Below are 14620 nucleotides of genomic sequence, written 5' to 3' on the forward strand. Positions count from 1 at the left end.
TGCCTTAACGGAACCGACAAAAGGCGACGGGCTTACGTTAGCTTGGATATGCTGTGCACTCTTGTCGAGGCTAGTGCAGGTGGTAATAAAATCAGCTACCGTGGGCGGCCTGTTTGCTGCGATGGTGGCAAGGATGTGTTGTTAGCGTAAGCCATGCAGCAGATAGTCTATCTTTTGTGCATCGGAGAGCTTGACGGGGCAACGCTCAATTACTCTCAACTTGGCAAAGGCATACTGGTGCAAGCTTTCGGATGGTGTCTGGAATACTTGTGTAACCTGCTCTTGCCACTCGATGAGGGACAATTCTGCGCAAAAAGTCTCCTTGAGGGCCACACTCCACGTGGCCCAGGTTGCATACTGGTTCCCGAATGCGAGATGCCAGTTTCGTGCTGTACCTTTCAGCTTGGTAGCAGCTATCAGGTGTGTGGTGGCATCGTCCCACGAAGCAAGCTGCTGCACTCGTCGCACGTCATCAAGCCATACATTAACACTGTGGCTGTGAGAGCCGTCAAACTGCGGGATGGAAGATGACAAATCCGGTAGTGTAGTCACCGTTGCTGCAGGGCGAGGTAGCTGCTGAAACAGCAAGGCAAGACTCTGTACTGTAGCTTCGTCAAGGGTCTATGTTGATGCCCCGGTCGAACCGGACACATTGGATTCTGCTGGAGGGGTTACCTCGCACTGCTGCCGAATGCTGGGTTCCAATCGCTGAAGTAGGTCCTCTTTCGAACTGGAGATGTCCAACTGGCGACACGACAATTCTTCCCATATGAGGTCGATGCCGATGCGTGACATCGTCACTGAATCGAGATGCTTCCATACAGTTCCAGGCATCGTATTCCGCAGAGTAGGCTTAAGCAGGTGTTGACTGGCAAAACACAGTTGGCATTCCTTGAACTTGAGAAAACTTACTACCGCTCGAAGGATTGAATGGAGAAATGATGGTGGTCTTGTATTAGATATAAGCGCTTCCGCAGACAAGCGTACGCAGGCGCGTACGATGAAGCGAGCAAACGGCGGGGAACGCTTCGGCGAGGAAGAAGACAATGGCAGACCAATTAGCGGGCTATGGTTACCGGTTCGTTGGCGTACTGGAGTAGCCAAGTGGCTTGGCAGAGGCTCGGGTGTTGACTGCGCCAGATGTGAGGGCTGGACGTGAAGGCTACGGCCATCAGCGCGGCACGGCAACTCGAGACGAGACAACTTCTTGAATAGAACACGTTTTTTTTTTCACAGCTCAACTGAAACGCAACTGCCCGCGTCGGTGGCGGGAACAAGAGAGCGAGCGTAAGAGCCCGGCCTCGCTTGGACCTGGTGTCGTGTGGGCATAAAGGAGGCACCGGAGGTGGCGCTAGTGATCAGTTAAGCTAATGCGGGCACTAACATATGTGGGCACTCACACTACAGTTAACGTTCAAATTTTCGGACTCCCTAGGCGCTGCGAGAATGTCAGAAAAATCGGGCAGTCCAGAAAAATGAATGCGTGCTCTTTAGTGCCCCCAAAGGCTCAAATCGCCATAGGCACGTCCGAAACAGCTCTGAAGGCCCGCCAGTACACTTATGAGGCGTCTCGGTGCTTGTACTGTGACAGGAGATTGTGGATGCACGCGTGTATATTTAAAGAATGCATACTGTGTCCAATGACAGTCACCCCTTTCCACTCTTGGTATGCTTCACCTGAATACATTGCATATGCCTGACTCCGTAACACCGCAGTATTGCGGCGAAGCTGACTTTCAGGAACCGGCATCATGCAACTCCTGACCTTTGCCGTACTTTCCACACTTCAAAGGCATCGGCGAGGATGACAAAGGCGGAGTCGTCACCGCTGCTGACAGCAGCAAATTCTTTCACTGAAAAACATGGTGCCAAACAGCACGAAGCTTGGTAGTGAACGTCGAAGCAGCTAGGCATTGCCGAGGTGACTATGGCTGCAAGTGGATCAGCGTGCGAGAGCGCCAAATGAATTGGCCTGCAAGATAATCAAAATGGCAGCAGTGGTGACTTTGATTATTGCCGTTTAAGGTTTGCGGTCGTGCTAAAATGTCAGGAAAATTAGAGCGCGAAGAGTTTCAGCATTCAAAATTTCAGACGTCCTTATACATTGGCTCTATGGGGTACGTGGTGGTGTCGAACAGATATCCGTCCAATGTGTCGGGTTGCTGTCCTTGAGGAAGCCTTGTGACCTTGGTTTCATTCTGCTCAGCATCGGACAAATTCAAAGGATGTTTTTCGTCATTGTAGAACTGCAAATTTCTAGTGGCACAAACCTTGTTACACAAGTTGGCATCAAAATAATTTATTGAACAGCGACACACACCTACTGGCACACACACGGTGACCTAAGTTGGCATCAAAAAGGTTCATTGAAGGCATTCACAGGCCGCGTGGCATATACCTTGTGGTTCAAGTCGGCGTCAAAAAGTTTCTTCAAACACCCTACCCAGTCCCGCATCTACAGTGACCCATGTCGACGGGAAAGATGTTTGTTGCTTGTTGTTGAAGAGCGGCATAGATGTACACATTACCAGACTACCCGGTGGCCCAGGTAGGCAGCAAAACGGTTAGAAACAAACTACATAGATACAAACATGGATAGATAGATAGCTAGATAGCCCCCGGAAAGTGAGTGGAGTATTGTAGGGACCGCGTCAACTACGGACGACTAGCGCCACCAGGCATCAAAGAGCCCATTTAACTCTGGCTTGTGAGAGCGGACACGAGGGGGCGCAAGGGTGATTCGGGAGGAATGCGCCGAGCCGAAGCACATGGCATCGCTAAGTTCTAGTTTTTCATTTCAATAAATAACCTTTTGTTCCAACTGAAGCGTGTCATCGTCATCACACACAGCTGACATGGCGACGAGGACTCCAAAAACAAACCTGAGGCGGATGGGAAACGGAAGACGAAGCGAGAAGGGCGAGGCTGTCCCCACCGAGCCGAGCCGCAGCGAGTGCAGCCAGCGACGACGACCAGCATTGAAAACGATCACACCGAAGTGAAAAACTCTACGCTGATCACGGACGAAGCAGGCTCCGGCACCAAAGACCTGCAGCTTACGACGCCACAAGGTAACTTCGAAGACAGTCCTTTTACAACTCGCTTGGCGACGCGGACGAACCACGACGAAAACGGAACTATGCTGAACTCGAGCGAAACGACAGCTCACGATGCTCAATACAACGCTACAAATGATGGCACGACTTCTCGAAAGACAGTTGGGAACACCATCCAGCGCGCTGAACGACAGTGGTACACTTGTTCCACTGCAAATGACGACAACACCGGACCTAACAGGAACTTTGCCGACGTACTCGGGAACCGAGTCGGGCAATTTTTAGCAGTGGAAAACCGCGGTGGAATCAATGTGCGATCGTTGCGCATGGATGGAAGCAGCGACGCTAAACGCAGGCATTTCATGACTTAGGGGCCGTGCAGCCGCTTGGCACCAAATGACAGGTAACCAGTACAATGACTGGACATCATGGATGACGGCACTGAAAATGGAATTCGACAAGCCACTACTATTTTGCCAATTGGTTGCTTACGTTGACGCAAGAGCACAGCGAGAAAACGAAAGCATGACGGACTACATGTACGCACGCCTCCAGCGCATCAGACGTGGTTCATACAAACTGTCCGACGACGACGTGGTCGACTGGCTCGTACAGGGAGTGCGTTCAGTAAGTGCAAAGCCAATGTTGGCAGCCTTTCACGATCTCTGATGTGGAACTATCAGCCAGTTCTTGCATTACGTGCAACAACTAGACCGGCGAGATGTTGGACTGAACGACGACAGAAAGCCTTCAACACTCAGCAAAACTCCGAAGCCGACTGAAAGAAATACAACCAACTCTGCGAACACTACAGCGCCGAAATACACACGTCTACTGGCCGACACATGTGCCTGTTGCAAAAAGGAGGGACACAGAGCAACAGACTGCCCCGATCCAGACACGTACGGAAGACGAAAAAGCACCAGCAGCAGCAGCACGACAACATCAAGCGAAAAGCTCAACGCAAGGCATCAACAGTGTCGCCATCCAAGACACTGGTGGCCGCAGGATCATACTGCTACAAGCCAATGTAAATGACATCGCGTAACATGCCCTCTGGGACAGAGGCTCAGCAGTGGAAGCAAAGGTAATCAAGAACCTTCCCTATGAGGTGATGGTAGGCCTCGACTGGCGACAAGCCATTCCATTCGACTACACTGAGCGCTTTGACAACTGCATCCACACAATCGAATATATTCCGAAACGGAAAATAAAGGATGTGTACGAACTGACAAAGAATGTCCTGGAACCACAGCCATCGATGTCAAACTTTGTAACAGAACTTCAAAGCCCAGACATGTTCACAAAGAATGAAAGCACTGAGATATCGAAGCAAACCTGCAGCCAGGCAGAATTTTCCTCAACAGACCCCATCAAAGTGTGTAAAGTCATTGATGCAAAGGCAACATTTGCACGGGAAGCACCCACACTACCATCAGCAGAAGAAATCACCCTACTGATTCAACATAAACCTGCCCATTGACTTTACGGAGAGTCAAACAGAAATGTTGAAGGCTTCTCTGCTAAACAACACTAATGTCTTCACCCACCCTAACAACGACATGTGTCTGTGCACACACGTTGAACACAACTGAACTCACCGACCAGAAACCGGTTAGGATGCAGCCCTACAGCACAAGTGATGCCAATAGGAGGTTCATACAGCAGGAGACACAAGAGTGGATTAAGAAAGGTATCATCCGCCCATCAAGGTCTGCCTATGCCTCACCAGTAATTGTTGCTGACCATCCGCATCACGAGACTACACCAAAACGATTGTGTGTGGACTACCGATTTTTAAACGCAAAGACAGTGAAGCTAGCCTACCCCATGCCAAAAGTCAACACACAGTTCCATGCTGGACTCAAGAATTCACCTTTCGAACTGTTGTTTAATTATACACCTCGAAGGATAATTGACAACCAACTGGAAGTAGACATACAAAAGCCCCAAGAAGACATTGACAAGGCCAGGCAAGAAGCGTTTGACAACATAACAGTCTACCTAAGTAGCATGAAGGCCAAGCACGACCGAAAGCACCCGCCAGCACCGTATGAAGTAGGCGATCAAGTATGGTACAAGACTTCCGCAAAAGCTGGGAAGTTTGATCCTTGGTATGATGGACCATATACGATAACTCTCACGGAAACGTACACTATTTCAAGAACGAAGAACAACCGCACAGAAACAAGGTTGGGTACCGCAACGCAGTTAAAGTGCTTCTACGAGAAAACACGGGACACAACTTCACAACTGCAAGACGACACCACCCAAACTACTCAAGCCCCAACGGCTTCTACGACCGGCCCAGACAAAGAAAGCCACCACGTTGGCTCGAAGATTTCGTGACAGATTAGCATAATCTGAGGACGCATTATTTAGGAGCCCAGGTGCGTTACGGACCGCGTCAAATATGGACGACTAGTGCCACCGGGCATCAAGGAGCCCATTTAATGCTGGCTTGGGAGAGCGGACATGAGGGGGCGCGGAGAGAGATTCGGGAGGAACGCGCCGAGCCGAAGCACATGGCTGCTAAGTTCCAGTTTTCCACTTGAATAAATAACCTTTTGTTCCAACTGAAGCCTGTCGTCGTCATCACACACGGCTGACAGTATCCAAGAATGCTAACACATTAAAAAAAAATAGTGTCATGTGACCAGGCTGCTGCTGGCACATGTCTGGGTGATGCGGTGTCAAGAGTGCACATCACGCACCCAGCCGTTCCGGTGAAAGGCCACACTCCCTGCTTTCAGCGTGGTGCGTCACCAAGTTCAAAGTAGAAGCTTTCCATGTTCAAAGGCAGCATGATAATTGTATATCTGCGCTTGTAATTTATATCTACAAGCGCAGATATAATAATTCTATATCTCACTGTTAGATTGCGAGTCGCAGCTTCTTGCTCGTGTATTCCATGATGTCACGTAATGCCACACACGCGCAGGTCATGTTTTCTTTTTAGTGTTTTGCTCTAATGAACTGCAGTTGTTAGAAAGTGCTCGTCATATGTCCTCTTCTTTGTGTTGCCACCGTTTTTAGCACTGATTTAAAATATGAATTTTTTCCGATTAACCTGATTTTCTACCGTACTGTGCCTCTTTTTTTTTCACGTTTCTTTCTGTGGGTGGGAATTTCCATTTACTGTGCCATTTGGTCATGCAAGGCCATTTGGCATGCCAAAATAAAAGTAATTGCAGGAAGTGGAGGCCTCGAAAGAGATCTTCAGATTATAATAAAGCGGCCAGGGCAGAATCTGCAGGGCACTCAAGAGGCAGCAGGGGCTGGAACCAGGGCGGTCAATAGGTTCGGGCCGCCGAGGCTAGAGCATGCTGGGGTGTTCGCATACAGGATTGCAGATCTTATACACCCCCAGCATCGGTAAGCCCCCAACCCACGGAACAGTTCGGGTTCCAGCTTAGGTGTTCTTGAGGCACTGCCAAAGTACTTACCGTAAAATTCCGAGCAAGCGCGCCCCCCCTCAAGCAAGTCGAAATTACCGGCAAAGTTAGGGAGGGCGCTATCCCGGAACGATAGCGCCCTCCCTAAGATGAAAATTCAAGATGGCAATGACAAAATTTTCCCTCCGAAAAAAAAAGAAGCGCAGTGGGAATGGCATTAAAATTTTATTGAACATGAACTTTATTAAGCCAAAGATTTGTTAGTGGTGTTTATCACTCTCAAAACCACCGAAAGAACTATAGAAAGAGTGCATTGACGCTGCACCGACGCGTCGCCGCGACCGGCGAAATGAACATTGGTTATGCAGCTTCTATTCCAGGCAAAATTATGTCCGCTAGAGTAAAGTGACGCATAATGTTCACTTTATTAATAACCATGTTCACGGTGAAATGTTGAGCACTAATGAGAGTTCCGATACAAGTCAAGCTCAGCTGCAGTGCATGGCTACCGACAGCGGACAGCGAACCGCGGCTCGGCCATGCTCGCATCACAACTGGTGGCACCGCAAATATCAGCATGTTTTCTTCCTCGTGTGAAATTATTGCGAGGAGAGGGTAAAGCAGCAACAATGGTAACAAAACATTGCTGCTTGGGAGCGTCGGCGGTTTGTTCTGAAGCGCCGTCTGTTACAGATTCGAAATGAACTGGAAAAGGCCTAGCGACAATATCGGTGGCGAGTGATTTGCAGCGGTGACGCCAAAGCGTAGCCGCAACCACTCCTCTGTCGCCAAGTGGTCACGTAGCTGTGCCGTGTGAGAGGCAGATCTCACCGTCGGCCGGCGGTCCGTGAACTACAGACCTCCAGCCGCAGTTCGCCCCAATGCGCACTTGTGCCCACTGGGGCGCCTAAAGTCCCAAGAAAAAGATATCTAGGGACTTTAGGGGCACCGGGTGCGACCATGATTCGATGAAATGGCTCATGGGGGCACCGCGATGCGCACTGGTGCAATTTGCCGAATTTGCCATTATTTTCATGGACTGGATGTGGCAAGCCAGTGTTGGTGCAGAGTGGGGGGGTGGGGGGGAGGCGCTTTCCCGGAACGGCGTGAAAATTTGAAGTTGGCAGTGAAGTTAGGAGGGGGGCTCTTGCACGGGTGGGGGCGCTTGCTCGGAATTTTATGGTAGTACTTGCACTTGGTACTTGCACAAATTCTCATTTCCCTCGTGTCCTGGCAGAAGAGGCTGTGACTTGCGCTGGCAGCTTGATTTGTACACGAGAAAGAAGCTCAAGGGATTGCCCGTGTGCATTGTTACCAGCGACAAGACAAACATCAGTTCTTCACGCAAAATAATAGCAATTGGCATAAAAGGATGTCTAAGTTATGTCTTTTGTGACAAACAATGCGACAAGTTCATGGTTAAAACACGTTGGCGGGCTAGTTGGTTAGAATCCATGATAGAATGTGTAAGTGCGACTAAACAAGGAGGTAGAAAGGAATAGACACACAGAGACAGCCCTGTGTCTGTTTCTTTCTACGTCCTCGTTCAGTCGCTCGTACGCGTTCCATCATGGAGACAAGTTCAGTGATGACCGTTTAGCTGTTGTGGTGCTCCATGAAATGCTGGCGCTAGAACTTACCCATAGGGCTCTCGCCTCCTATATGCTGCGGATATCAGCTTATCCTCTTGTGTAAAATCATCTTACCACCGGCACAGCATTTTCACAATACATTTTCGACAGTTGTCAGTCCCCATAAATTCTTGTGAATGGCTAACAACCAAAAGAAAAGGCTCAACAAGATTTTATTGCAATGTGGTGCTTTTCTATTCAGTATAGATTACTAACATGTTATTTTATACCCTGTCAAAAGACAAGAGCAAAAATAAAGGTGACATTTGTGAAAAGACAATGGAGAGGGATAAGGTGCGTGAAAATTGAAGCAATACTAGTTGTTGAGATATGTGATCTTTTTGTCATATTGCATTGAATCCTATCCTATGCTGTGCCTTGCGCAGGAATGTGTCCAACACAACGTGTCCCCTGTGCCGGGAGGAGTTTGAGAGCACCAAGGAAACCTGGGTCATCTCGGAGGCTCCAGAGTCGTCCGAGGTGCTGAGTGAAATGCAGAAGGCGCTCTCCCAGCTGCCTGAACAGAAGGGCAGCCCGTCAGCACGATGAGCTCAGTCGGGAGGGTTGCTTACACGGAACTGCCTTCTGCAAGAATACACATTGTTATTATTTGCAACAGATGGCATTGCTGTTGTGCCTCCACTGCAAGTGTGAACCAACTGGGCTAGGAACAAGTTATGAAATGTCATTCACACGACTTGGGAGGCATTTATGACATTCCTTTATGGTGGCATCAATAATGCACCAATGCTTGAATGGTCGCAGTGCATATGCAAAACATGGGAAGCCTGCCTTTTCTTCATTAATAGTACATCTCACCATCAGGTTCGAGTTACGTGGGAATATTTATAAGAAACTTTCTTACATCATCGGCTTCTTTAAAAATGGACAGCAGTAAAAAGATATAAAAATTACGAAATATTTGTTCAGTACATAGGTGAGGACTTCAAACCTCGAAGTTATTTCAGACACTGAAACAGTCATCTGTTTCAAAGGCAGCATGCCCAAAATATGCATACGCTCATGAGCACCTTGTCTGCTATGAATTATTGCTGGTGAAAAGAACAAAGGAGAACCCACCACAGCACCATATGCTGCCAGCAACCACCTAGTTCATTCTGTCTCTCTACTGTACTCAAAGAAGTATAGCTTCTATGCGGTAACAAAACCTATATATTTGACCCTACTACAGAAAAGGTTGTTGAAAAATCATACTAGCAATCACCGACGACTCTCAAGCAACCGTCACTCAACCATCGCTCCCAACCGAACCGCTCTCCCCTGTCTATCTTATTCACCAACATACGCAGTGTCATCCCTAAGCGTGATCTCTTATGTGATCTCATCCATTCATCTAGCTCCAACGTAGTTCTGTTAACGGAAACATGGCTCAACTCGTCAGTCAATAATTCAGAAATTCTGCCTGCCTTCAATAATTATACGATCTTTCGTAAAGACAGAGAGGGCAACCAACGTGGTGGTGGTGTTCTCATCGCAGCCCATCAGCAATTACTTTGCTCTCCCATTGAATTAACGTCTCCCTTGGAGATGTTCTGGGTATGCTGTAGAGCTACCTTCCCACACGTAGTAATTGGTATCTGCTATCGTCCACCCAGCGCTGACTCGTCGTTCATATCACAGTTCCATGACGCTATGTGCGCCATTTTCACTACCTACCCAAGTTCGCCCATTCTGCTTTTCGGTGATTTTAATTTTCCTTCCATAGACTGGTCTGATATAGCAACTACGTTATCAAGAAACAACTTGGCTAGCGAGTTCGCGAGCGCATGCCTTAACTTTGGCTTATCCCAAATAGTCAGTAAACCAACGCGCACGACTACCCACTCTGCCAACACTCTCGACCTTATATTAACCACACATCCCGATAACTTCTCCGATATCACATACTTGCCTGGCTTTAGCGATCACGTAATCATCCATAGTACGTTCCCTTGTAATCTACTCACAAGTAAAAGAGCTAAAAAGGCACTCACCCTTTACAATAAAGGCGACTACTTGAGTATAAGTAATGAACTATCAAAGTTCTGCGATCGCTTTACATCTGTTTTTCATTCACGGACCGTCGAGTCAAATTGGCAACTATTCAAATCTGAAATGCTGCGTCTGATAAAACTACACATTCCCACTATAAAAGTAACTGAGCGCGCAAACTCCCCATGGTTCAATAACACTTTGAAAAGATTAAACAATAAGAAAAAATGTCTATTGCGCTCAGCTAAGGCCTTGGGTTCATCCTTGAGATCCTCATCAGCATGGCAAAAGTATCACGCTGCAGCGAAGCATTACAACTCGCTTTCAACCATAACCAAACGCAATTTCTTTTCCATTACACTACCCTCGATGTTACACAACAATCCAAAACGCTTCTGGCGAACCATGAACCCTCATCAGGAGAGCATCATTTCACTTTGTGATGACATGGGCAGTATTATACCAGACATCGAAGTCGCTAATGTCCTAAACATGACATTCTCTTCGGTTTTTACTAATGAATCAACTGACAATATGCCCGACATCTTACCATACACTGATGCCCACATGAGTAGCATTACGTTTGACCCGCCTGGCATTGTTAAAATAATTGATTCACTAAAAAATTCATCGTCAACCGGAATTGATGGAATCAACGCTAAAGTACTAAAGAACACTAAGCATCATTCCAGCATCATTCTCTCCAAAATTTTTCAGCAATCTCTTAACACGGGTACTATACCGGTTGACTGGCGCATTGGCAAGGTAATCCCAGTTTTTAAAAAAGGTACTAAGTCTTGTCCCAAGAACTATCGCCCTATTTAAATCACAAGCGTCTGCTCCAAATTAATAGAACATGTCATTTTCTCTAGTGTAGCGAAATTTCTATCGTCCATCAACTTTTTTCATCCTAACCAACACGGTTTCCGTAAAGGCCATTCCTGCGAGACACAGCTCGCTCTATTCTTGCACGACATTCAATCATCACTTGATAGTAACGTACCTGTCCATGCATTTGGCCTTGATTTCGAAAAAGCGTTCGATAAAGTACCTCATGCTCGTTTGCTACTCAAACTCTCACGATTAAATCTGCACCAATCAGTTCTTAATTGGATCCACGCATTTTTAACCGACCGTCATCAGTTCGTCTATGCAAATACATATTCATCTTCGTTTACGCAAGTATTATCCGGTGTCCCCCAGGGCACGGTCCTCGGGCCGCTTCTGTTTTTAATATATATTAACGACTTACCCCTTCATGTGTCATCGAAAATGCGCCTCTTCGCCGATGATTGTATTCTGTACCGCCCTATAACAGACTCTTCCGATATCTCAATCCTCCAGAACGACCTTCATCATATAGAAGAGTGGTGTAAAATTTGGTTGATGTCTCTCAACGTTAATAAAACTATACTAATTTCATTTCACCGTCGTCGCAACTTTTCAACTCCTGAATACACCATTAACAACTGTCCTATAAGTCTCAGCGACTCGTTGAAATACCTCGGGGTTAATATCTCCCACGACTTAACATGGGCCAACCATGTTAATCAAGTTACTAATTCTGCAAACCGTGTCTTGGGCTACATCCGTCGCAATCTCCCCCTTGCACCTTCCTCTGTTAAACTATTGGCATACAACACACTCGTCCGTCCAAAACTTGAGTATGCAAGTGCAATATATGACCCTTTCCAATTAAACCTAATTAAGACACTCGAAGCAGTCCAGAACCAAGCTACTAGATTCATCTTGAGTGATTATTCCTACAACTCTAGTATCACAGCGCTGAAATCGCAACTTGATCTACCCGCCCTGGCTCATCGCCGCAGAAATTCTCGACTAAATCTGTATCACAAGTTCTTTCACTGTTTGCCGCCTAAAAACAAGCTCATCGTTCCCGTCCATCGCATGTCACGCAACACCCATCCAAACGCCGTCATCCCTCCACGTGCCCACACCACAACATTTCATCAATCATTCTTTATTCGTACTGCGCGTGACTGGAATCGCCTTCCCGGCCATATCGCTACGATCACCGACCATGCAGCATTCAAATCCGCCGTCGAAGAAATCGCACACATCGACGCTAACCCATAGGATTATCGTGTACACTGCTGCGCATCATTAATATTTTATTTATTCCTGCCTTGTATTCGCTAACTGATTTGTATTTATTTGACCTGTATTCACCAATTTTTACTGTAATTATGTTCTATCCCCTGTACCCACCCCTCATGTAATGTCCCTAACGGGACCCTTGAGGTATAATAAAATAAATAAATAAATAAATAAATAAAATAAACTGCGGTTTAAGCCTAGTGAAGCACAGGACCGTGTAAGTTGTGTGCTGCTATGCGCACGCAGTTATCTTTCATAGGGTATCAAACTTTATGATATAATGGTCATCAGCCTCTTTTACGTCTACTGCAGGAGAAAGTCCTCTCTCATAGATCTTCAATTGCGCCCCAAACAAACTTTATGAAAATCGGTTTAAACTTGATTTTTCCCCAAGGTTACACCTTTTCATGAAGGATAAAAAAAGATTAAGGCATTACAAAAGCAAAGAACCCCGCCGGCCTTGCATGAGCAAGTGTTGAAGACAGATAGTGCGATAGATATATAATATTAAAAGTAATTTTCCAACAATATCAGCGCAAAATGCGCCAGGACATTGAAACGAAATGTTAACGTATGACGATTTGAGGCGGTTTTAGGTGCCTGTTGGAAAAGCCGGCTTAGTCATTGACCCTCTGCTGTGCTATGGCAATGCTGGTGTACATTTCTAAAGAATGATATCGAGCAATATCTGCTAAAATTAAGCCCTAAGGACAGCATTCACGTGCTGGCCCACTGGCAGGATGCCACTGCCCGCTACCCCAACCTAGCGAACACAGCGTTGACGCTGCTCTGCATTGTGCATGATAGCTGTGAGTTGATGTTTTCCCAACTAAGATATGTACTAAGATATGTCCAAGGCTCAACAGTTGTAGGGTGGACACAGAAATGAACAAAATGCAAATGATGATGTAAGAGAAGCATCACACCTCTTGCAAAGCATGCCTGTGTGGATATTGTGCTTCTTTTCCCACTTTCTTTTAGAAAACAAAGTAAGCAAGGGATGGCAGAGCTGGTCTCTATAGTTATTTTTGTCTATACGGTTTCTTTAAACACTGTAAATAATACCAGCCAATGAGGGTTTGTGCAGGGAAGTTTGTCACATGACTTATGAGCAGCTCTCTTCCTCAATATTTGTTCCTGGGAGTGATTTTGATTGTTGAAATAAAACGTTTCTTTCCATAAGAACACCATTACCTCTGTAGTTTTTCAAAGTTGCCAGAAAAATCCTAAACTTTGGGCTGCCAGAGAAAAAATAAACCCAAATTTTCCCCCGCTTTTCCTCTATGTATAACACCTGATTTTTGCCCCCTCAAATTTTAAAACACGCCACCCGAAAACGAAGGACCCTGCATATATGCCTGCAAATGTTCTAATTTCGTCACACCACATAGCTCTCTGCCATTCTTCACTGCACTTCCTTCCCCTTGCCACCCATTGTGTAACTCTTTTCCTACGTGGGGAGAATAGGTGTTTTTTGTAAGTTACGGCAGATTTTTTTTTTCTGAGGGAACTACTGCACTCAATATTTTATGTAATACATAAACAAAAAGCAGAATGAATGCACTTTTCACGCATAAAAGATTTATTAGCGAGATGTATGTCCTAAAAAAGTCATTTGGGCAGCAGCGGCAGCGCGCGACGGACACAACTGAGCTTTACTCTGAATCTTGCAGCCCATGCGAAGTACTTACAAGGACCACACAGGAACCACTTCTGGCCACGGGACCCTGAATTGGATCTCCCTTCCGTTCCGTTCCTGTTTCGGCCAGATCAAGTGCTGGTCAGCGGCCGCATTGTGAAAGACATCACGTTCAAGAGAGCGACATCACCGGCCACTGAAATTCGACGAGGGGCGGTCTCCGTCATTTGGGCAGCAGCGGCAGCGCGCGACGGACACAACTGAGCTTTACTCTGAATCTTGCAGCCCATGCGAAGTACTTACAAGGACCACACACGGGAACCACTTCTGGCCACGGGACCCTGAATTGGATCGCCCTTCCGTTCCGTTCCTGTTTCGGCCAGATCAAGTGCTGGTCAGCGGCCGCATTGTGAAAGACATCACGTTAAGAGAGCGACATCACCGGCCACTGAAATTCGATGAGGGGCGGTCCCCGTCATTTGGGCAGCAGCGGCAGCGCGCGACGGACACAACTGAGCTTTACTCTGAATCTTGCAGGTTGGTGGCTACTTTTGCCTTTAAGTGCCTTGCTCTCTGCCGCTGCTGCCACAAGTTGTCTTATGTTGAACAGTGTTTAGTATAGATAGTCATGCCTCAGTTGCGCTGTTGTATGTACCGACTAGAACTTGACGAGGATGGCCCTCAACTCAGCTGCTGTGAGTGTAAATTTCTTTTTCATCTGGGCGTATGTTCAGGTGTCACAGAAGAAATGTTCAATGCAAAAAGTAATCAAAAAAAGGCATGGAAATG

The 14620-nt window shown here is 46.9% G+C and overlaps 1 protein-coding gene across 3 annotated transcripts in view; it reads left to right on the forward strand.

Moving 5' to 3' along the window:
* Positions 1-8700, forward strand: part of LOC119451021 (RING finger protein 141-like) — a 155080-nt gene extending 146380 nt beyond the window's left edge. For all 3 annotated transcript variants that reach the window (XM_037714456.2, XM_049666778.1, XM_049666777.1), the window contains one exon: positions 8469-8700. In XM_037714456.2, coding sequence (XP_037570384.1) covers positions 8469-8631 — 163 coding nt within the window. In that variant the 3' untranslated portion in view covers positions 8632-8700. The remainder of the gene's footprint in view (positions 1-8468) is intronic.
* The last annotated feature ends 5920 nt before the right edge of the window (positions 8701-14620 follow it).

Source organism: Dermacentor silvarum, chromosome 4 (genome assembly GCF_013339745.2).
Source record: "Dermacentor silvarum isolate Dsil-2018 chromosome 4, BIME_Dsil_1.4, whole genome shotgun sequence".
In the NCBI taxonomy this organism is placed as follows: Eukaryota; Metazoa; Arthropoda; class Arachnida; order Ixodida; family Ixodidae; genus Dermacentor; species Dermacentor silvarum.